General features: G+C 50.7%; 1 protein-coding gene across 3 annotated transcripts in view; it reads left to right on the forward strand.

The window, feature by feature from the left end:
• The window catches only part of Unc5b (unc-5 netrin receptor B), a 91,418-nt gene that overhangs the window by 49,551 nt on the left and 17,755 nt on the right, over positions 1 to 24,112 (forward strand). For 2 of the 3 annotated variants that reach the window (XR_001175417.1, XM_013025659.1), the window contains exons 2-15: positions 10,467 to 10,691; positions 12,959 to 13,102; positions 13,437 to 13,540; positions 14,075 to 14,255; positions 14,923 to 15,090; positions 15,779 to 15,943; positions 16,082 to 16,114; positions 17,960 to 18,154; positions 18,312 to 18,701; positions 19,261 to 19,348; positions 20,372 to 20,540; positions 20,637 to 20,870; positions 22,680 to 22,829; positions 23,510 to 23,674. Coding sequence is in view for 2 of the 3 variants with exons in the window: in XM_013025659.1 (XP_012881113.1) it covers positions 10,467 to 10,691; positions 12,959 to 13,102; positions 13,437 to 13,540; positions 14,075 to 14,255; positions 14,923 to 15,090; positions 15,779 to 15,943; positions 16,082 to 16,114; positions 17,960 to 18,154; positions 18,312 to 18,701; positions 19,261 to 19,348; positions 20,372 to 20,540; positions 20,637 to 20,870; positions 22,680 to 22,829; positions 23,510 to 23,674 (2,411 nt within the window). In the remaining variant the exon portion in view is untranslated. The remainder of the gene's footprint in view (positions 1 to 10,466; positions 10,692 to 12,958; positions 13,103 to 13,436; positions 13,541 to 14,074; positions 14,256 to 14,922; positions 15,091 to 15,778; positions 15,944 to 16,081; positions 16,115 to 17,959; positions 18,155 to 18,311; positions 18,702 to 19,260; positions 19,349 to 20,371; positions 20,541 to 20,636; positions 20,871 to 22,679; positions 22,830 to 23,509; positions 23,675 to 24,112) is intronic. The other variant, XM_013025660.1, reaches the window with a different exon arrangement.

Genomic DNA, 24,112 nt, shown 5'->3' on the forward strand with positions numbered 1-24,112 from the left:
CCAGCCCAAGAAAGTCTGTGAGACTTTTATTTCTAATAACCACCAGAAAACCAGAAGTGGAGCTGTGGCTTAAAGTAGTAGAACACTAGCTTTGAGCAACAGAATTCAGGGACAGCAAAAAGGGCTGAGGTATGGCTCAAGTGATCAAAGTGCCAGCCTAATAAGCATGAGGTCCAGAGTTCAAATCCTGGCATCACCAAACAAAGAAAAAAGAGACATTGCCAGGTGCTGGTGGCTCATGCCTGTAATCCTAGTTACTCAGGAGGCTGAGGTCTGAGGATCTCGGTTCAAAGCCAGCCTGTTGCAGGACATGTGACTCTTATTTCCAATAAACCACCAGAAAACCGGAAGTGGAGCTGTGCTCAAGTGGTAGAGTGCTAGCCTTGAGCTGAAGGGCTAAGGAACAGTGCCCAGGTCCGGAGTTCAAGCCCCAGGACTGACCAAAAAAAAAAAAAAAAGAGGCATTGAAGGAATATCTGGTGAATGAATAAGATGAACCCCTGTCTACATCTCACCTGCTACCACCCAGGCACAGGCCTTCCCCTGAGCCAGTGCCACCTGTCTACTGGCTGAGAGCTTACCACTCACCCATCATGTCCTGGGCCAAGATCTTCCACAGGGCAAGCACTTTGGACTGGGTGCCAAGATGCCCACATTCCAGTCCTAGCTTTGCCTCCAACCTGCTGTGTGACATGAGGCAAGTTATTCTTCCCCTCTGGTCTCAGATATCCCTGGAAGTATTTGTCTGTAATAAAGACCTGCCCTCCTTGGGCCCAGGGGACTTCAGGCCCTGTCTCTGCCTTGTGGAAGAAGACCAGGGCTGGTGCCTTCTCCCTTTGCCCCTGGGACCTGAGCAGGAATCTGTGGAAAACTAGAGCAGCCCCTGCCCTGCTCAAGACCCCCTCCACTCACTTGCTGTCTGGTCAGTCACCACTCCTGCTTGTCTTCCACTCATAGTCAGGTACTTTCTTCTCCCTTTCTGTGACTTTTGGTACCCAGGTAGCAGGGGCACTGTAGCAACAGTATGACTGCTTGCTCTTGCAGAGGTCATAGCCCCTCTCTGGGCCTTAGGGCCCCATCTGGAAGTAAAGAGGTTGCCCTTAGGGTTGGGGGCCTGCAGCCCTGCTGTGCTGGCAGTAGCAGGCTGTAGGGATAGTGGGTTTTCCACTTGGCAGTGTTTCTGGCTGTTGGCTGTTTTTGCAAGGCTAGGCTGTTCAGTCTTAGAGCATGGCTCTGAGGAGGGCACCCTGGGGTGCTTGGAGCAGACCTGACTCTGACTTCCCAGAGCATCATGGGACAGAACCACTGCACTATCCAGCCCTGCCAGGAAACCCCTAGACCAGAGGCCATATCCATGGGTGTTTTTTGCCTTTTCCAGGACAAAGGGGCAGGACATTTGGCCACTTCCTGTCCAACATTCAAACCTTCACTGCCAATGTGATGTCATCCCTGGAGACATTCTCTTCCCCCTGCTCCCCCAATCCCTGCCTGTTCTGCACCCTGTAGCTCCACTGGTAACTGCAGGGCCACGCCACAGGCATGGGCCCAGCTAACCCAGGTACCCACCTATTTTGTTTTCAGTGTCTTCAATGATCAGCCATGAAAACAAAACAAACTTAGAGTTCAAATTACATATCAAAATATGTATGCACCTCAAAACTAGTCAGAGAATGTTAATTCAACTATGATGTGAATGGTGTGATCTTTATTTTCATTTGTATTTTTGCTATATTACTTACAATACAGAACCATTACTTCTGTGCTCAGAGAGAAATATGCTTTCATTAGAAGCAAAAGAAGCACTGTTTTTTCTTTTTCTTTTCTTTTTTTTTTTTTTTGTGGGTTGTGGGTCTTGGGTGCTTCTGTCCCTGAGCTTTTCCTGTCTTTTTGTTGTTGGAGTGCTGTCCCTGAGCCTCTTTGTACTCAAGGCTAATACTCTTACCACTTGAGCCATAGTGCCACTCCAATTATTAAGTGGTTAATTGGCGATAACAGTTTCATGGGGACATTTCTGCCCTGGCTGGCTTTGAACCACGATCCTCAGATCTCAGCCTCCTAAATAGCTAGCATTACAGGCAGAGTCACCAGTGCCCAGCTCCTGAGCTTTTTCACTCAAGACTAGCACTCTACCAGTTTGAACCGCAGCAACACTTCCAGTTTTCTGGTAGTTAATTGGAGACAAGGGTCTCAAGGACTTCCCTGCTCAGGCTGGCTTTGAACTGTGATCCTCAGATCTCAGTCTCCTGAGTAGCCAGTATTGGTATCTGGCAAGGACTGTTAAATGAGGCCCTTCTCCCTCTCCCAGGAACTTAGTGCCCAGTTTTCTGGTTTTGCTGTGCTGTGTGATCTGAGGTCAATCATGCTTTGTCTGGTCTTTGTCTTACAGGGCAGATTGGGTGATCTCTGAGCTTGTGTCGGTGGGTGGCATTTTGCAGGATAGAATTTTCAACAGGACCAGTTTCTGTAACAGTAGCAGATGCCCCTCCCATCTCTACCTGGGCAGCCCAGTTGGAGAAAGATCCTGTGGCCCTAGTGGACCCAGAACACAAACAGGATTCTAGTCCCTCAAGGAGCTTACCTTCTGGTGGGGTGGGGATGGGTGTGGGGAGGAACTATCTGACAGCAAACAATGAGATACAAATGAAAAACAAGGAGTATAGACGCAGTTCTGGAGGAGGAGAGAGGATGGTGTGGGATGGCCAGGGAAGGCCTAGGGACAAAGCATTTATTTGAGCTGAGGTGGCAATGACATGACAGTCATGAGAGAGAAGCAGAAGACATTCCAAAGGAAGAGACCAGCAGAAGACCTATGGCTGGAATTCGGAAGGTCTGGCTATCCCTTAGCAGGAAGCAGGCCTGGTGGCTGCAACACAGGAATGATGTGTTAGGTGTCTGAAGTTTGAGGCTCTGGAGGAGATGGTTTAGACTTCACACTACTCAGGCTGCCGGGAGGAGGATAGATTTTCAGGGGCAAAGGAAAAGCAGCACAGTGGGGAAGCTTTAGGAAGGAGAGTGGTGGTGGGTGGAGGATGCTGCACATGGGGTCTGGCACTCTGTTCTTGCTCATCGTGGAACTTGAACTTGAGGCCTGGGCACTGTCCTTGAGCTTTTATGTGCCAGGCTAGTGTTGTACCACTTTTTTTCTTTTTTGGGTGGCTCCATTTGTGGGCCTGAACTCTGGGCCTGGACGCTGTCCCTCAGCTCTTCAGCTCAAGGTGCGCACTCTACCACTTGAGCCACAGCACCACTTCTGGCTTTTTCTGCTTATGTGGTGCTGAGGAATTGAACCCAGGGCCTTACGCATGCAAGGCAAGCGCTCTACCACTGAGCCACCTTCCCAGCCCCAGTGTTGTACCACTTTGAGCCACAACTCCACTTCTAGTTATTAGATGATTGATTGGAGATAAGAGTCTAACAGACTTTCCTGCCTGGGCTAGCTTCAAACTGCAATCCTCGGCTCTCAGCCTTCTGGGTAGCTAGGATTATAGGTGTGAGCCATTATTGCCTGGGTGGGTCTGGCACTCTTTAAGGTTTATGGTCAGTGTCTGGGCCTCTCCTGGATTGTGAGCCAGCTGCCAGGTGAAGGAAGCTTGACACCAGAAGACCTCCACTCATCTCTGGATGGAGGAGAGGTGACCAAGCAGGTCTCTGAGCCTTGGGCAGGGAGTCTGCCTCTGCTCTGACGTAGCAGCCTAAAGGAGCAGTCTTGGTACCAGGGAGCAAGGGCTCCACGGATGTCTGAAAAGATACTGTTGATGTGACTTTGGATAGTAGTGAGGGCCCATGGATGGGGTAAGTGACCCAGTAAGGTACAATCTTGGGGTAGCATCAGGCTTTCCTTGGCTGAAGTGCTCCCTGTCAGGCCTGGTGCTTGGGAGTGTCAGGCTCAAGAAGAAGATAAGCTAAGGACTGACACTGGCAAGCTGAGACCCAGTGTCTTCCAGGATACTTGCCAGTTCCAGAGAGAACAGAAATGTGGCTGCCCCTGCTGTCTCTCAGGAAGTTGTGATTCAGTGGCAAGAGCTTCAGTTTCCTTGGTAACTTTGACCTTGAGTGTGTCCTTTGACCTCTCTGAGTCCTAAAATGGAAGGAGAGCAGGGTTGTCACAAGGATGGCATGTGTTATCCCATTAAGAATTGCCTGGTACAGGGCAGATAGCTGGTCATTTTCTGGAGTGGATGAAGGGGTTATGAGCACCTCATCAGGCTCTGACCTCTCAGCAGTGACCTCACCATAACTAGAATTGAAGTTAGCCTAGAGTGAGGGAGGGCCTGGGCCCCAGGAGAGAGGAATGGATGGGGTACAGCCTCCCCAGATGCCACTATAAGTCTGGTGCAGTCCCATGATACAAGGACTATATGTCTCCCCCACTTTGTAAGTAAACTATACTTCTCTCATGCAACGCTTAAGGTCCCCAGCCCCCCACTAACTTCCTCGTGCATCTCTCAGTCCTTGGAAGGAGAAACTTCACAGGACCCTCTGGATCCCCAGCTCCTTCCCCAGCTGGGCACCTTGTCAAAGCCACTTCCTGTGGCCAGGGCAGAAAGTGACGTCATGTGCATGGATGGCTCTGTGGAGGATGTGGGAAAAGGGCTGAGCTTCTTTGTTAGGAAGAACTCAGCATCCCCCAAGCTCACCAGCCCCCATTTGTCACTGGTAACGATCATTGTGACCGCCTCCAAGGGGGTGCCCCAGGCTGAACCCCACAGCTGCCAGGAGTCAGGGCCAGATGGAGGAAGGGCTTTGTGTCCACGGAGCAGTTTGGCCATGTGGGGTTTGTGTTTTTAAAATATAATAATAAATCGACTCCTTTCCCCCAGTTTTCTTCACTCCCCACCAGGCACAGCAGCCACAGTGAATGGGAGAGATTTTCCATGCCATGGGAGGTTAAGTCTGGAGAGAATTAGCCAGGGTAGGAGCTGGGGAACCATTGGAACTGCTAATGATAAATGTGCCCAGCATGGGGTGTCACTGCCTGTGCTTCAACCCATCCCCTTTCCGCTCCATCCAGTGCCAGCCAGAGCTGGAGGCACACAGCCCTTCTTGCCTCATATCCAGGCTGAGCCCCTGGTAGAAAAAGCCATCTGCAGAGGTGTCAAGATACTCCCAGCACACCACTGCAGCCTTACTGAGGTCTCCACCACCAGGCCACAGGGCCAATGAACTTAGCTGAGATGAATGGCAGTGAGCCCCGATCGTAGTATGGGAAATAGACTATATCCACAGTCCTGCCATACTGGGCTCAGATATGGCCATGCCGTTAATTCATTGTGATGGTAGTCACTCCTCCTTGAGCTGGTAAAAAAAACAGCCCCAGAGCTTCAGGCCCTGTCAACATCCACACTGTGCTTCTGGCATGCAGGGGCCCAGGTAACAGTAGGCCAAGGAGCCTACCAGTGTGGGGTGTGTGGGCTCCCCACACAGCTCAGCTGGAATGTAGGTCCTACCTCTTGTTGCACATTTGCTTCTCATTTGTCTGCTGACCCTCACAACACCACCTCAAAGTTGACAGGACAGCCACTGTTATTCCCTTTTTTTGGTAAGTAGGAAAACTGAGTCTCCAGAAGGCAAAACACCTTTCCAAGATCTGTTTGTACAAGATCTACTTGTAGAACCAGTGGTTCTACAGGGTATCCAGCCTGGGGACCTGGTGTCAAAGCCACTGGAAGGAAAGCTAAACTCCTGGTCACTCTTAGGAACAGTAAGAGTCTCCCATTCAGGAATGGTAGCTATGTATGGTGGTGCATCCCTGTAATCCCAGCACTCAGGAGACTGAGGCAGGAGGATCGAGAGTTCAAGGCCAATCTGGGCAATAATTTAGCTAGCCCCTTGTCTTGGGGATAGGGAATGCTTGGATGCTCAGGATGAAAAAGTTCTTCACATTGTGCCACAACTGACCCACTGCCTTCTACTTGTTCTACTGGCTTTGATTTGAGCACTTCTTAAGTATGTGTCTGTAGCTGTCCTGGCCTAGTCCTGGGAAGAAGCCTGCAGCCTGCAATACTCCTGCTGCTGTTTATCTGTATCTTTTTTTTTTAATCATCTCTATCATCTGTCTTGCTATCCTATCTGTCTGTCTGTCTGTTTGTCTGTCTAGCTAGCTAGCTAGCTATCTTACCTACCTGTCCCTGTCAGTCTTCTCTACTTATCTACCTGTCATCTGTTTTTGTGTGTGTGTGTGTGTGTGTGTGTGTGTGTGTGTGTGTGTTGCTTGGAATTCAATCTGTGGCCTTGTATATACCATGCAACTATTACCACTTGGGCCACATCTACAAACCTCAATATACATTGGTTTTCACCAGGCCCACTGTGGCCACACCTCCATATCAAGTGGCTGTGAGCAAAATGCAAAGGAGGGTGGGCTGCACCCCCAGAACCTAGGAGGCCACCAGGGAAGAGGAGCTACACAGCATGGTACAACCTCAGAGGTTAGAACTGTGGTAGTGACTAGACCTTAGACAGCAAATTGCACTCTGAGGGAACTGTTCGGGCTGTCTAGAGGGGAGCCTGGCTAAAAGGCTAAAAGGTCCCATCTATGGAGGTGTATAGGCTATAGTCAGGAGAGGAGCTGATGGCAAGAATGGGAGGAGCTAGCCTTTAAGTAACCTCCATAGAGACTATGTACAAGGAGCAGTGACAGTTGAGTGACACACACAGGAGGCCATGGGGGCAAACATTTTGAACGGAGGCTCAGGTGGTTGGCAGGGGCATGGCTAGGAGTACCCAACATCAGATGACTCCTCAGCCTCCTTCTTGGCTCAACCCTGCCACCTGCACCCTTCCTTAGAACCATGGAATTGGGGTAAAGTGTGGCCAGACTTAGCAATACCAAAAAGATGATTGTACACACTTTAGGCATATTTGCTTTCTGAAGGAAAAGTGGCTTGAAAAGTCTGAGGCTAGCCCCAGGAAAAACCTTGAAAAATAACTAAAGCAAAAAAGAAGCTGGGGGTGTGGCTCAGGTAAAAAAGGTCCTGCCTGACTAGCAGTAGGCCCTGAGTTCAATATTTAGATATTAATATTTCAGTATTTAGAAACAGAGGAAGAGAGACACACACACGCATCAGGACATTTGCACACAGGATTTTAAGTATCAGTCTGTTAGCACCTGAGCAGGTTGGATAGAGTGACCTGACTTATTTTGTAGCTGAGGTCTCCAAGGTCCTGGAGAAAGGCTGCCTAGCAGTACAATTCCCCAGAAAGCAGGACTCTTGCCTCTGTGGCTGCCTGCTTGGGGTTCACTACCCCTGGCTTCATCTGCAGACAAATGTCCTCTTTCCTACCTCATCTGTGGGCATCTGACCTTCATGTGTGGCTTTAAAGATGACTTGCATCTCTGAAGCTTGGGCCTAAGTGACTTCTTGGTTGTGGGAGGTTTTCCTGGAAGCAGGAAGTCATGGATGCCAGCTTCCAGATGACAGACTGATCTTTCATGTGTTGACCTTATTCCCACCTTTGCTATTCACCAGCTCTACAGCCCTATGCCAGTTACCCAAACAATACTGGCCTCAGTTTACCCATTTGTTACATAGGGACAATCACATCCCCTAGTTCCCCAGGTATATGTTAAGTCAGGTGTTGGTAACTTTCAAGATATCATGTCAGCTACTAGCAAAGGTAGCTCAGTTTTTCAAACATTTCATCACTCAATTCTCTTTAGTTAGTGCCATAGCTTTGCAAAGCTGGGATCTGGGCCCTTGGGAGAACTGGGTTGCAAATAATGAAATCAGTGGCTGTGTCCACTAATTACATGATTTGAAGAGTTGTGTAGGATCCAACCAGAGCACAGGTCCCTGTTAGTTATTGTGGCTCTCTTTACACATGATATTTTAAATTTCTTTTTTGTTTGTTTCACTTTACACTAAGGATTTTTTTTCCAAGCGGCTAGTAAGTTTCTAGGATATAAATACAGAGTTATTTGGAAAATAACTACTTAATGTATTCCTAACTATTGGAAATTCTTTTAGGAGCTTGAGATACTGTAAAAATAACACTGGGATATTAAAAAAAACAGATATTAAAAAAACACTGAGATATTAAAAAAAACTCTGTCTAATGCTATTATTGGGTACACTGAAAGAATGGAGGTATCTCTGAACAGGACCTGGCAAAAGGACCCCCACAGACATTTAGAGGCTGATGCCCTAGGGCCTGCCCCAATCCAGACCATCTGCTGAGCTTCCCTTGGCTCTTGGGGCCCAGCCACGGCTGGCTCCATATTTGTAGTATCCACTGCACACCTACTATGTACAGTCCATGTAGTTCAGTCCCTCTGTGAAGAAACAACCTTAGGTGGCTTTTTTTTCTGCTTCTTGGTCTCCCATAGTATCTACCTGGGGTATGGGGACGCAGACCATCCAGGATCACATAGAGAAGCACTGATGGGATATTCAGCCTTATTCCTGCCTGGGTGGGCCAGCCAGGCAGCTGCATGTGTCTGGTGTTTGCTTGCTGTGGCTATGGCTATGGTTTACAAATAGGTGGCATTAGGATTGCAAAACAAAATGGAAATGCAGTCTGCAGTGCCTAGAAGATGGAGTAAGCATGTGCTGTGCACTCTAGAAGGCCAGTTTCCCTCATTTCCCATATGGGACACAGAGGGGCTGCTTATATCCCAGGTGTCATAGATGTCCAACCAAGTGTGGCCCTGCTGACTTCCTCAGACAGTGGCCACAGGGAGTACTGGCACTGAGGCAGACAGCAGCCAGGAGCCTGACTGGCTCTGTTATATATACCTGGCTCCAGGGTCCAGCCCCTGTGGTCCTCTCATTATGTTGTCTATCTCTACCAGCTTCCCAGGCAACCAGACCTTTAGGGCTGCAGATGTACCTGTAGATTGTCTCCTGCTACAGAGCAGACGGAGGTGGGAAACTCTGGCCTGGCCAGTTCCTGTTAGCTGCCCCCTGACAAGGAGGCCCCAGGCAAGTCACTAGCCCCAATTGGATGGCCTTCAGTTTCCTCAGCTGTGAGATGAAAACACTAGCCCCAGATTTGTGGGCTCTTCAATGAGAGTCCTGACCAATGCCAGATGCTGCTAGGGTTCTGCTGTTGGGAGCAGCTTCTATGTGCCAGAACTAAGTCAGCTATGGCCCAGAGACATCCCAAGTGTGCAAGTCTTGGGGCATCGTGCTTAAACTAACTCTCAGATCCTCAGTTTCCTCATCTGTGAAGCAGGAACTAACAGAACATAATCTTAGAGGGCTGTGGGAAGTTAGCTATCTAAAGTATTGAAGACAAGGCCCTTTGTCTTTGGAGAGCATTGGATGGAATTTCAGCACAGTAGTAGGTGCTTACTGTGTGCCCTCTGGGCCTTCATGTCCTTCTCAAAGCAGCCCAGAGAAGGGAAGAGGGGAAAAGGGCTCTCTTCCCTGATGTCTTCTTCACAATGAGGAGCAAAGCACAGGCTGGGCTTACATCCTATCTGCTGCTTTCCTGGCACACATACACCAGGAAGCCACCTCAGTCAGCGAGGTATCCTGGCCCACACAGAGCAAACATGTGCTATTCATTCTGCTTTTGGGAAACTAGATGTCCCAGCCCTTTTGCTTCCTTGGGACCACACAGTCTCCTGCATAGGAGAACAAGGGCATAGTCCCTGTTTGAGCTTCTTGGGACCAGGTCCCTGACATCTCAGGGTTGGTGGGAAGGGCCCACACAGATGTGGCTGCCCCCTCCTCTTCTTTTTTCATGGCAGTTAGCAGAGGAGGACAAGCCCCCCTGCTGCTCGTTCCCAGCCATCTGATTGTTCTGCCTCTGGTGATGGAGATCCAATTTTCCTAAGCGAGCTGTAAACCAATCGCCTGCCTGGCCTGGTTTCCTCCCTTCCTGTTTGTCTCACCTCCTGAGGTGTCTGTTCTTTCCAGAGACATGGGTGTTCCACTGCTCCTGGGGAGGAGATTACCACAGGGACAGCCTCCCCTGTTCCCTGAAGTTTCCTCACTCCTGCCAAGGGTGTGGAGCTGGAAAAGGCTGCTAGAGCGAGGGCAGAGCCCCTTGGAGGTGAGGCACCATGTGGGGAGCCAGGCCTACCACACTGCCCACCCTCAGTGTGCTCCATGCCCCCTGGCTGCCTTCATATTGGCAGTCTTATAGCAAAAGGCCAGTGGAGGATTCTAGGCAGAGCTGACTGGTTGTGTGTTGAGGGAGATAGAAATGAGATTGGGCAAGGCCAGATTAGGGGGCACTGTGAGGTCCCCAGGGTCCTCACTCTGACAATTGGACATACCATTCTAGGCCTCTCTGGCTTCTCCTTGTGTAAAAGAGCAATATCCCAGGGATGAACTGGCCCTAAAGCTCATTTTCTTTAAAATGGGGCAAGATAGAGAAATTTAGGCCTCAATTGTTATAGACCTCACTCAGGTATTGGAGTGGGTTGTTGGCTGCTCTCTGCAGCAGGTCTCCAGGATGGTCAAGACATATCCCAGGTCCCCAGCCTGCAGCTCATGGATGTCCATCCTGTTCCACAGGCTCTGACTTGGGCAGTGTGGTGCTCCCAGACTCCTTCCCCTCTGTGCCAGCGGATCCACTGCCCCACTTCCTGCAGGAGCCGCAGGACGCCTATATTGTGAAGAATAAGCCTGTGGAGCTGCGCTGCCATGCCTTCCCCGCCACACAGATCTACTTCAAGTGCAACGGCGAGTGGGTCAGCCAGAATGACCACATCACACAGGAGAGCCTGGACAAAGCCACTGGTGAGGCTACCCCACCCAGGCACCCCTGGACATCACAGACTGGAGGCAGGAGCCAAACAGCCCTGCACTGGTTCAGCTCTGGGCTCTGTGTTGATATCACACAGCTAGGATGCAAAGCTGAGCCTCAGTTTCCCTTTGGAAGTTCACCAGAATTTTCCCAAGCACTGGCTTCCAGTCCCAGCCTAGCTTTGGGAGACCATCACCGACACTCAGTAGCATCAAATCCCTGTGGAGCCCTTGTTCTGTTGCCATCTTTGGTTTCTCTCCATCCTTAGTTCCTTCCAAAGCTAATTGCCCTGCATCCTCTATAGCAGCCTAACACCCAGCTAGAAGCAATCTCTGTCTCACAACCCCACAACCACCAAACCCGAATTTCCCACCATCTTACTTTCACAGATCCTTTTGTATTTGCATAGAGCCATACTGTTTATATTCATAATGATGATGATGCATTTCCTTTACTGAAATAAATTATTTTGGCATGCGCGCGCACGCTTCTTCAGGTAGTAATATCCTTGGAACCAGATGTGTTTCAGATTTCAGAGTTTTTCAGATTTGGGATTTGTATGAACTTTATTAATTGAGCATCCCTAATCCAAAATACAAAATTCAACTGTTCCAAAATCTGAGCATTTTGGAGCATCCCTTTGGCTCTTAAACTCTCCATTTTTGGAGCATTTGGGGTTTGGAACTCAGGGTGCCTAACCCTGTGATACTATATAAGTAATGATTCAAATGGTGCTAGACTGTGGCTCAAACCATGAGTGACTGAAACCTGGGGACCAAAAGAGGGATTGGCCCTTTCATTCAAATGTGTGGCTGGCTCTGGTACCCAAGGATAGGCAGAGTGGCTCCTTACGTCTCCCTAGGGCTCAGCGAGGGCTGCCTGTCACCAGCCAATCCCAGGCCTAGGGCTGCTCCAAGCCCCAGCTGTCTTCTATAGTTTCTGTTTTATTTTTACCAGGTTTTTCTTGATTGTCTTCTTTTTCAGCTTTTCTTTCCCTCTGTCTTACTCTTCCCTCCTTTTTTGCATCTTGTCCTTCTCTTTTTCTGTTTCTGTATCTGTCTCTTTCATTCTTTTTCTCTATGTTCCTTGACAGCCCTCACTCTCTCCCTCTTTCTCCCCCCTCTGAGTTCTGTTTTGCCATGAAAAGCTTAGATATCAGACCCATCTAGGCTGATCCAAGTATACATAACACTGTAAAACTGCCTACTTGAGAATGGTTCAGTCAAGTTGTATGTTATGTTTGCCTCACCCCACAATTTTAAAATAATTTTAAAAATAGACTTGGAGTCCTATCCTTACCCAAAATCTAAAAATAAGAAACAGGAATTTCTAAAATGCAAAAACAAAGCCAAACCTCCAGCCAAGCATGGTGGTACACATCTATGATCCCAGTAACCAAAAGATGGAGGCAGGAGGCTCATGAGTTCAAGGTCAGCCTGATCTGACATACCTCAGAAGAATAAAAGGGAAGAAGGAAGAGAACAAAGCTCCATGAAACAAACCCAGGCCTCCTCCCCCATGATCTCACTCTGATCTATGATTTTTAGGAAAGTCACAAAGTGTCTCTGAGCCCCAGGCCTTTCCTTTTTTTAGCAGAGGGGCCCACTGTGGATGGAGTAAGGTAGGCATGTGAACAGCTGAGAGCCCAGACCCCACAGGCCTCCCACAAACACCGTATCTTCTGGGGTTTCTTTTGGCTTTCTCTTTCTCCCACAACCAGTCCTACTTCTCTGTCCCTTGAGCCCACCTAGGGTGGCTAGCCACCTGTCACTTGTAGCAGCTAAGAGAGGAGATGGAGAGGGGATTAGCAAGGAGGCCTCTAAGCTCCCAGTACACCAGGACTGGGCTTCCCACCATTGTTCCTGTCCTGTCCATGATTACCCTCTCTGTGCCCCAGGGCCACACCAAGCACCAGCGAGGACCTGGTTATAGGGAAGGAGGCTGAGGCACAGCCGAGGAATGGCCCGTGGGACCTCTGTTACTATGTGCAGTTAATGGAGACAACAGTGGCCCAGTGTCTAGGGCTGGGGGCCTTGTGTGCCTAGCAGCACAGCTGTCACTGGGACTAGCAGGCCACAGTCACCTTTGAGAACCCCAGGAGGCATGCTGTCCCCTGCTATTGAGGGGCTCAAAGGATGGACAGAAGAGGCTCTTCTGTGGAAGAGCCAGCAGGGCTCAGAATGGAAGGAAGTAAGCTGTTCCTTGTCACCTCCTCTCATCCTGCTCTTCCCTGACAGCTCCCTTCTCTTCCTCCTCCCAGGCCTACGAGTGCGAGAGGTGCAGATTGAGGTGTCACGGCAGCAGGTGGAGGAGCTTTTTGGACTGGAGGATTACTGGTGTCAGTGTGTCGCCTGGAGCTCTGCAGGAACCACCAAGAGTCGCCGGGCCTACGTCCGCATTGCCTGTATGCCACCTTGACCTCCTGGCCCTTCTTCCCCATCTCATTCTTGCCTTTTCCCATTGGTACAGATCAGTGCCCACTATAGAGACAGGGGACATGTAGGTGCCACTGTCAGCATTTCTAATGGTTTTCACCTATAAAAGCTAGTTAGCTTCTGCTTGCATGCTAGGCCACTCTGCCGGTGGGACCCCAGGGTCAGGGAGGCACCTAGTGAGAAGAGAAACCACCCCAGGTAAAGGCAAGTGTGCCTACACTGCCCCCTAGTGGCCACAGCAAGCACTTCAGCGTCCCATCCACTCTCCTTGCCTATGCCTCAGGAACCTCTTCCTCTCCCCAGACCTTCGCAAGAACTTTGACCAGGAGCCTCTGGCCAAGGAAGTACCCCTGGATCACGAGGTCCTCCTGCAGTGCCGCCCACCGGAGGGCGTGCCTGTGGCAGAGGTGAGTGGGACACAATGGGTGCCACCAGTACTCTATGTGGCAGTTGCCACCTGTTGGACTCCCATGCAAGCTAGGAACACTGATGCCCACGGCAGCCCTGTGGAATAGATCACCTTTTATGGCTGGGAAACAGCACTGGGATGGGGGACTGGCCACCAAGGTGTTGCTGCTTAGTGACAGAGCTGGGATTTGAACCCAGGGAACAATCACTGCTGGAGCTGATTTGTGGGGTTAATGATGAGGGGAAGAGGAAGTACTGCCAGCTAACACCTGATCCATGTGTGTCACCCTCACAATGGCCCTGGGAGTAAGTGCTATTAGTTTCCCATCTTAGAATTGATAAAATTGAGGGCCTAACTGGTAAATCTGCTCCCCAAACCACCCAGCTGGTGGGGTCCAGCCTTGCTGGGTAGAAACCTGGTGAACACAGGTAGAAATACTGTTCTATTCATGCTCAGACCCCTCCCCCATCTGCAAGGGGTCTACCCCCAGTACAGGCATCCTGGGTCCTCACTGGCTTGTCCTCCTTCTCAGGTGGAATGGCTGAAGAATGAGGACGTTATTGACCCCACCCATGACACCAACTTCCTGCTCACCATTGACCACAACCTCATCATTCGGCAGGCCCGTCTATCCGACACAGCCAACTATACCTGTGTGGCCAAAAACATTGTGGCCAAGCGCCGGAGCACCACAGCCACCGTCATCGTCTATGGTGTGGCCACTTGCTAGGCCTGGGAGAGAGGAAGGGGCTTTCAGTTCCATGTCCCACCCCACCCTACCCAGAAGGCCAGCAGGACCCCTGAACAGGAGGGAGGTGTGGTCTTTAGAGGGGACAATGAAGCAATCCAAGTCACATTGCACAATAAGTGGCCAAGTCAGGCACTCCAGGGTCCCCAGCCAGGTGTCTCCATATTTCTCAAGGCTCCTTAGCTGTCTAATTGTTCTAGGGTCAAGGGTGCTGGCAGATCCCCAGGGGATAGTCTGAGCAGAGTGAAGATTCTCCTCACTCCTCCAGGGAGCATGTTGCCCGCATACTGCGCTTCTGTTTCCTTAGGGCACAGGTGAGGTGATTATAGAATGTTGTAGAAAGAGTGCTGTTCTAGGATCCAGCCCCAGGTCACATGGTAGGTCCCCCATATCACACTGGGTGACCCTGGGTAAGCAATGGAGACTCTGCCCCTTCATTTGTCTCTGCATGACAGATCAGGGAGGCAACAGAGAGCTCAGGTTCTCTGGAGTGTCTGCTGGTGTTGGGGTGCCCAGCTCTGCAGATGAGATGGCCTTAGCAGGGTGGCCGTGGTCTTGGGGCCAGGAATTCTCAGAGCCAGGCCAACCAAACAGTATTCAGGCCAACCAAACAGTGTCTCTCATCCCTACAGTGAATGGCGGCTGGTCCAGCTGGGCAGAGTGGTCACCCTGCTCCAACCGCTGTGGTCGTGGCTGGCAGAAACGCACACGGACTTGTACCAACCCAGCCCCGCTCAATGGGGGTGCTTTCTGCGAGGGACAGGCCTTCCAGAAGACTGCCTGTACGACTGTGTGTCCAGGTAGGTGAGCTTGTGAGGTGGTACCTTGCTTGTGCTCAGCCTCTCCCTCCTGTTTGCTATATGCTGAGTCTGAACAGCATTGCTGTGGCCTGGGCAGGGCAAGGGCTCATGCCAGACCCTCATTCAGCTGCTCAGGCTGGCCTAGGTACATTGTCTTCTAACTTCGGCTTCTGCTTGGGGCTGCTGGGAGGTAAAGGCTCGGAGCTGCTTCCTAGGGGCAGGCTCTTCTTTTAACACCTCCAACCTGGGCTTGAGCTGCCAAAGTCCTGGCATCTCCTGCATATAACTTTCAGGGTGCACTTTGTCCCCAGCTCCTAGTTCTGTTAATAGTCTCCTTTTCTCTGTCTTCTCTTTGTTTACGTATTCCTTCTGTTCCTCTGTCCTTGCCCATACAGCCATACTCTCTCCCATTAGTTGTGCTTATGTGAGTGTGGTGTGTTTTACCCTGGGTTTGTGTCTGTCTGTACATTCATGCAGTGGGCTATGTCTGTGCCAGTGACCTCGTGCTTAGATACCTGTGTTCTCCTTGTCCCCTGGGGACATCTGACTGTTCATGGGTGTGGAGGTGCCTGGATGTGTGTGAACTTTTCTCTAGTGACACACATGTGTCCTGGGGCCCTTTTTCCCTGCCATGTGTGTATACGATGTGCATTGCAGTGTTCTACACACTAACTGTATGCCCCTGCAGTGGACGGAGCATGGACAGAGTGGAGCAAGTGGTCAGCCTGTAGCACTGAGTGTGCCCACTGGCGCAGCCGTGAGTGCATGGCACCCCCTCCCCAGAACGGAGGCCGAGACTGCAGTGGGACACTGCTCGACTCCAAGAACTGCACGGATGGGCTGTGCATGCAGAGTGAGTTCTCGGCAATGCAGCCTTTGGGAAGGGATTCTGGAGCCAAGTGAGGGTCCCTCCTCACCCCCACATCTGCCATCTCATCTCACCTTGTCTCTATCATCTGTATCATTGTCTTCCCTTTATTTCCCTCAACAGATAAGAGAACTCTAAGCGATCCTAAAAGCCACCGTAAGTTCCATTTCATAACTATCCTTTCCTGGGGGGTGGGGCACAGGGCAGAGAGTGATGATGATGGATCTTCTACCAGTTTCCCTTGGACCATCTTCCCCTCTCCCCCTCACACACACACCCTGCGCCCCACACTGCCATCTTGGAACACTGACAAGACCCCTGGCCAGCAGAAAGGGCCTAGGTTACCCCCTGACATGTTACAAGGCAGGAAATTGAGTCTCTGGGAGAAGGAAGGACTTGCCCAAGGCAGTGAGCCAAGATGGATTTGAACCTAAATAGTGTTATGGCCAAAGTTGGTGGTTTTAACATTAGACGCTTGGCCTTTCTCTCTGGGACAGTTCGGGGGCATTGCCACGCCTGGCTATCTAATGTCCCACACTGGACCCCCCTGTAGATAGGCCTTATCTCCCACGTCATCTGTAATGCTCACTGCCCTGTGTCAGCTCTCAAGAGGCTCATCCTCCAGCCCCAAGGGGCCAAGTTGCTGCTGCAGTTAATAGCAAAGTAATAAGGCCTCTCCAGCAGATTGGCCTGTGGTAATTAAAGCACAATTTCTAAATAATTCCAGAATCAAAATCAGCAGTGAGGTCCTCAGCCCAGCTCACTAGGCTGGTGGCTGATTGGAGAGCATTAATGACTAGGAAAGAGCCCTCTATCTTCTCCCCGTGTGACTGGACATTAATATGCAGAGCCATGCCTAGGGTCTGCTGGGGCAGTACCTCCAGAAGCCTAGCCCTAGGAAATAGAGGAGGGGGCTTCTCTGCTCCTGGATTCCAGGGTCCTCTGAAGAGCCCAAAGGACAGATGGAAGGACAGGCAGGCATCAGTACTGAGAAGACAGACATCCAGGGCAGGAAGCCATGACTTTCCATGCTGAGGCTCAGGCTGACCCCTCCAAGGGAGTGGAAGATCCCAGGCAGAGAGAGCAGGCCTAGCTCAGAGCTCCTAGGACAGGAGAGGTAGACAAGTGCTTCCTAGAGCTCCCAAAAGAAGCAAGGAGGAAGAGTAGCCGTCTTGGTGGCTACCATCTTGGCTGTCTCTGAGCTAGCCAGTATGGTAACCACTACCCATGTGTGGCTAAGTAAACTCTTATTTATCTTATTTAAAACTAAATCCAGGGCTGGGAAGGTGGCTCAGTGGTAGAGTGCTTGCCTTACATGCATGAGGCCCTGGGTTCGATTCCTCAGCACCACATAAACAGAAAAAGCTGGAAGTGGTGTTGTGGCTTAAGCGGTAGAGTGCTCGCCTTGAGCTGAAGAGCTGAGGGACAGCGCCTAGGCCCAGAGTTCAGGTCCACGACTGGCAAAAAAAAAATAACAAAAAGCTAAATCCACTTAAAAATTTAACTCCTCAGTTGCCCCAGCCACACCTTTTAGTTGTTTAGGAGACACACAGAACTGGTGGCTGCATACAGGACAGCACAGAACATTATGGAGAATTCTATTATCTTAGACTTGGACCTTGACCCCTTCCTGCCTGACCATGGGCAGTTATTTCCAATGGCACCCTTCTGTAGGGTAGTGGGGCTTGTAGCCATGGGTGATCACCCCCATTCCAATTCTCCACCTACCTGTTTACCACCATTACCCATTCATTAACTACTTGTCATCTCTACTTCCTCCTCCCCGCAAGCTCAGAATGTCTACTTAGCAAGATTCCAGGGTTCTGTGGAAATGGCTGCAGGCTTGGGGTGTAGTTCTGTTGTCTAGTCTTAGCACTGGGGTTTAGGGTGAGGCTTGCCTAGCAAGCACAAGGCCCTGGGTTCTGTCCCCAGTACATCCCAAATAATAGTCATAGGAAAGAATAGTAAGTGATAGCTGACATAGTCCTCCTGTCCCTGCAGTCCTGGAGACCTCTGGGGACGTGGCGCTGTATGCGGGCGTGGTGGTGTCCATCTTTGTGGTGGTGGCAGTCCTTATGGCTGTGGGCGTGGTGGTGTATCGTCGCAACTGCCGAGACTTTGACAATGACATCACCGACTCCTCCGCGGCCCTCACTGGTGGCTTTCACCCCATCAACTTCAAGACTGCCAGGCCTGGTAAGGACACAAGGACACCAGGGGTGGTGGGTAGTGACAGGGGCACAGGGCTCCTTTTCCCTCTCAAGGCAGGGGGGTTGGGGAGGGCTCTCCAGTTTGTCCAAAGCCTCCTGTAGCTATGGCAAGGGGGTCTGACCATTACCCTTCACCTCTACAGGTAACCCACAGCTCTTGCACCCATCTGTGCCTCCCGACTTGACAGCCAGTGCTGGCATCTACCGTGGGCCTGTATATGCCCTGCAGGACTCAGCTGACAAGATTCCCATGACCACCTCACCATTGCTGGACCCCCTGCCCAGCCTCAAGATCAAAGTCTACAACTCTAGCACCACTAGCTCAGTGCCTGGCCTGTCAGATGGGACTGACCTGATAGGAGTTCTGCCACCCAGCACATACCCAGGCGATTTCCCTCGGGACACCCACTTCCTACACCTGCGCAGTGCCAGCCTTGGCTCCCAGCAGCTCCTGGGTCTGCCCAGAGACCCAGGAAGCAGCGTCAGTGGCACCTTCGGCTACCTGGGAGGAAGGCTAAGCATCCCTGGCACAGGTAGGCCCATGCTCTGTGCCTATCAGATTGGCCTCAGAATGCTCCCTCTGGACAGCCCAGGACCCTCCTAGTAAAGACAGGGCATTCTAATCCCATCACTGAGAGACAAAAGAAGCTGGAGGGCCAGAGGACTACAAGATAGACAAACACAGGCTCAGCAGTGCCTCCTTAGGACAAGAGAACCCTGGACTAGCCAGCCACTCTGAAGGCCCCAGTTTCTCTGTTAAGTGGTGAAGAATAGCCTGACAATAGCCAACAATCATAGAGAGTGGTCCTACTTCTAACATCAAGAAAGGCAGAGATACCCATGTCAGATTATAAAACTAGCCATTAGTACCAGGAGTGGAGCCAACACCAGGACCTTCCATCCCCATAGCAATGTTGAAAGACCCCTGTGTTCCTGGACAGGCCAGCTTGGTCAAAGGCGAGACGCCCTACCCCTAACCCAGAGAAAGTCTTTCTCTTTTTGCCTTAAGCTGGGACCAGCCCCTATCTCCTGTTCTTCTCAGCTCCCCAACTCCTTCCAGCCCCGCCCTGCTGACTTCCCTCTCTCCACTAGGGGTCAGCCTGCTGGTGCCCAATGGAGCCATTCCTCAGGGCAAATTCTATGAGATGTACCTACTTATCAACAAGGCAGAAAACACCATGTGAGTAGAGACCCCAGCCCTGGCCTAGTTTCCCCTCTTCTTTTCCCTGCTTCTGACCCATATGGAGTTCAAATGTCACCTCACTCCCACCCCCCTATACCAAGCCTGGTTCTGAGTCTAGAGATCATCTTCTGGGGACAACATTGATCTTATTGTGGCTGTACTTAAAACATGAAAACTTAACAGTGTAAGTTGTAAAGCAATGGTAGTTCACCAACTGTCTGAATGTGGGCTGGCATCCTCACAATGTGCAAAGGTTTCATAGCTAATAGGAAACACTGAACATCTCAGTACAAAGATGTGCAGAGGACCTCTGTGATTTCCGCACACATCTGTATATACAGTAGCTAGCAGCTCAGTCAATGAGAATGCAGTCTATCTTATTTGTAGTCAGTGAAAACAACTGAGATATTGGAGGATTTTTTTTTCTTAAAGAATTTTCAAGGTATTTCCCCCCAAATGTTAATACCTTCGAACCTCAACATGGGCACATGGCCCCATTCTCCCAAGCACACTGGCAGGAGTATCAATTGGTACCAGCTCCCTGGAGGGAACTTTAGCAACATTTATCAAAAGCAGTTTGGCTGTGAGAATGTCACCATGGAAAAGCAATAGCTCAGCTAGGCGCTGGTGGCTTACATCTGTAATCTAACTACATAGAAGGCTGAGATCTGAGGATCATGGTTCAAAGCCATCTTGGGCAGGAAAGTCCATGAGACTCTTTTCTCCAGTTAACAACTAGAAAACCAGAAGTGGCCTTGTGGCTCAAAGTGGTAGAGCACTAGCCTTGAGTGAAAGAGCTCAGGGACAGAGCCCAAGCCCTGAGTTCAGGCCCCAAGACCCATAAAAAAAGAAAAAGAAAAGCAACTTCAAGATTTATGCCATTTTCCCAGCCCTACTCCCCATCCCCATAATACCTTGGGTTCTGGGGCTCTGAGCCAGAAAGCCAGGCTTGGTATGGAGTTGAGAGAGAGCGGTCCTCTTGCAGCCTCCCCTCACTGCCTCCCTCTACCCTGCTCCCAGCCCACTTGCGGAAGGAACTCAGACAGTATTGAGCCCCTCAGTGACCTGCGGGCCCACGGGCCTCCTGCTGTGCCGCCCTGTCATCCTCACCATGCCCCACTGTGCCGAAGTCCGTGCCGGCGACTGGATCTTCCAGCTGAAAGCCCAGGCCCACCAGGGTCACTGGGAGGTGAGGAGCCTAGGCTGGAGGCCAGTCAAATCTTATAACCTGCCTCTCTCCTCCTGGCTCATCCCAGGTGAGAACCAACCCTCCTCTCTTTTGCAGGAGGTAGTAACCCTGGATGAGGAGACTCTGAACACCCCATGCTACTGCCAGCTGGAGGCCAGGTCCTGCCACATCCTGCTGGACCAGCTGGGCACATATGTGTTCACAGGGGAGTCTTACTCCCGTTCAGCAGTAAAGCGGCTCCAGCTGGCCATTTTTGCCCCAGCCCTCTGCACCTCCCTGGAATACAGCCTCAGGGTCTACTGCCTGGAGGACACACCAGTAGCACTGAAGGTAGGGCTGGCCACAGAGCCACACAGCTCTGACATCATGAAGTTGTATGGTTCCTTCTGGCATCCTCTCCCCGGAGTCCCTATCATCCATAGCTAGGCAGCTGCATGGTCCCTTTCAGCAGTTCTCCTCAGGGCCCCTTCCACCATCCTGTTTTAATCATGCTAGCATTTCTGAAATATTCACATGGCTCTGGACTCTCAGGACAGGGGTGAAGGCCATGGCTCTCACCTCACCAGATACTGGGTTCGAAATAGAGAGAAATCTCTGGAGACCACCGATAGGGAAGACTGTTTGTGAGGGCAAGAGAGATGGAGCTGGACATAGATGGAGGACTTAGTCTCCCAGGAGACATAGGGCCATACCAAAGAATTGCAAACTATCTAGTGAGAAGGTGGCTAGACCTAGAAAGTGCCCTTTCTTTTTTCTATTTTTATTGTTTTTGCATGCATGTGTGTGTGCATGCATTGTGTGTGTGTGCACACGTGTGCTGGTCTTGAGGCTTGAATTCAGGGCCTAGGTTTGAGCCATTGGTGCCCAGTTTGTTGGTTTTTGTTGTTTATTTTTTTTTTGAGACAAGAGCTCTCTTTGTAGGCCAGGGTAGTTTTGAACTTTCAGTTCCCCTGCCTTAGCCTCCCAAGTTGTAGGATTGCAGGTGTGCACCACCATAGCCACCATAAAAAAGTGATCTTTAAAACGTCCTCTGGCTGCACTGCAAGGATGGATAGATGAGAGTCAGAGAGGCCAGTTGGAAAGCTGGGACAAGTGGAGGGGGCTCAACTATTTAGTCAGTAGAATGGCAGGCTTGTCAAGGGGAGGTTAAATCAGGCTTCTACCAGGTGCAGAAGAAGGGCAGTGGTGTCCCTTAAGTGAGGGAGGGGTGTGGCCAGTAAGAAGCCATAGAGACAGAGGGAGGGAGGGAAGAAGGGAGAAGAGGGGCCTGGATCAGTAGCACCCCAAGCCTGGTGATGGCAGATGTAGAGCTGTGTGTAGGCATCACCCACCTCACCAGCCTCAAAGGCCCTGTCTCTTAAGTACTGTCCCTTCATCCTTTTATCCACCCCTCCTCCCCAAACCTCCTCCCTGCCCTGGGCTGTGTCCTTCCCTACTCTTTTATCTCCCAATCTTCTATGACTTGTCTCAGGCTTCATGCTGTGGACTGATACAATCTGGCTGAAAGGGGCCCCTTGGAAGAGTAAGCATCTCTCTCAGGAATTGGGCCCTGAAGGGTGAGAGGCCAAGGTAAAGTTTTTCAGTCCATACCTCAATGCTAGGCCTTTGATGTTGGGCCTTCATGAGTGTTCACCTTGGCTAAAAGAGTGATGGAGATCAAGAGGAGGTTGATGGCATTCTTGAATTTTTCAGCTCCCTTCTGTCCATCCATGCATCTTTCTGTTAATCTGTCTATATATATATAATCTGTCGGCAGCCCACATGACCATCCAGATATCACACATCCATTCATCCAGTTACCTTTCCTTCCAAAGATCTTTGAGTGCCTACAGATGTCCATCAATACATCCTTCTATGTATCTGTTTTTCCAAACATACATCCATATATCTACTTATCCATTCATCCATCTGCCATTCCATCTACAAGTCCATTCATCTGCCCTGTTGTTTATTTGTCCATCTGTTTTCTGGTTATCCACCTATTCATTTACCTAACTAAAGCACCTTCTAAATGGATCAAATGAGTCAGTCCTATGCTCTGTGTTCAGATGGCCTAGCCTTCACCTCCCAATTTACAGCAGAAAGGGCCCATGGAGCCAGGTGTGATATATTTCCCCCTTTCTACTGCCCTGCCCACAGGAGGTGCTAGAACTGGAGCGAACTCTGGGTGGCTATTTGGTGGAGGAGCCCAAGCCCCTGCTATTCAAGGACAGTTATCACAACCTGCGCCTCTCCCTTCATGACCTCCCTCATGCCCACTGGAAGAGCAAGCTGCTGGCCAAGTACCAGGTGAGGGTCGTCTTGGAGAGAAGCACCTCCTAGAGGTGCCCAGGGAAGTCCGGCCCTTACTAGGCCCTATCTCTGCATACAACCTCCCCACTGCCATATATGCCAGGTCATCCTCAGGCTCACCTCTAGACTACCAGGTGCGCGCACGCGTATACACACACACACACACACACACACACACACACACACCACACACACACCCTCACTCACACACACACACCCCTGCTATTCAAGGACAGTTATCACAACCTGCACCTCTCCCTTCATGACCTCCCTCATGCCCACTGGAAGAGCAAGCTGGCAAGTACCAGGTGAGGGTTGTCTTGGAGAGAAGCACCTCCTATGGGTGCCCAGGGAAGTCCAGCCCCTACTAGGCCCTACCTCTGCATACAACCTCCCCACTGCCATATATGCCAGGTCATCCTCAGGCTCACCTCTAGACTACCAGACACACACACACACACACCACCCCTAGACTACCAGACACACACACACACACACACACACACACATACACACCTGTACTGTCTTTTGTCTCTCCTGTGCCTCTTTATCATCTTTCTAAAACCAAGACCTGACTGACCCAGTCCTCTTGAGCCTGGACCCCACCCACTGTGTCACCCTCTCGGGGGAGACAAGCAGCTAGCCTTGCTTTCAATGCTGACTCCCCCTTCCTGCAGGAGATCCCCTTCTACCACATCTGGAGTGGCAGCCAGAAAGCCCTGCACTGCACTTTCACCCTAGAGAGGCATAGCCTGGCCTCCACGGAATTCACCTGCAAGATCTGCGTGCGGCAGGTAGAAGGGGAAGGCCAGATATTCCAGCTACACACCACGCTGGCTGAGGTGAGGGCTAGGTCTCCCCTGTGGGACTGCAGCATGCAAACCCCACATTCCCACACATCTGGATGAAGATAAGATTTTAGGGAGGGCAAATATGTGCACACAGGCAAGATTGGATTTGAACCCAGGTCAGTGCCAGGGCCAAGTTGTGGGTCTTAGCTACCATAAATCCAGACTGGGCTATAAAACCCCAGGCCACCCAAGATGCCAATGCTAGGTAGTGCTTCTCCTTCAAGATAAAGAACACTGGGGAGCTGGCTGTGCTACTCGCTAGCAGTTAACCCTGGGCAAGTCACTTCCCTTCAATAGACTTCATTTTCCATGGGTATAAAAATGGGTCTATCTGAAATGACAAAATAATGGCATTTGCAGGGAAATGGATGGAGCTAGAAGAAATCATGTTGAGCGAGGTAAGCCAAGAGCAAAGAGACAAATGGTACA

Source organism: Dipodomys ordii, unplaced genomic scaffold (genome assembly GCF_000151885.1).
Source record: "Dipodomys ordii isolate 6190 unplaced genomic scaffold, Dord_2.0 Scaffold86, whole genome shotgun sequence".
NCBI lineage: Eukaryota > Metazoa > Chordata > Mammalia > Rodentia > Heteromyidae > Dipodomys > Dipodomys ordii.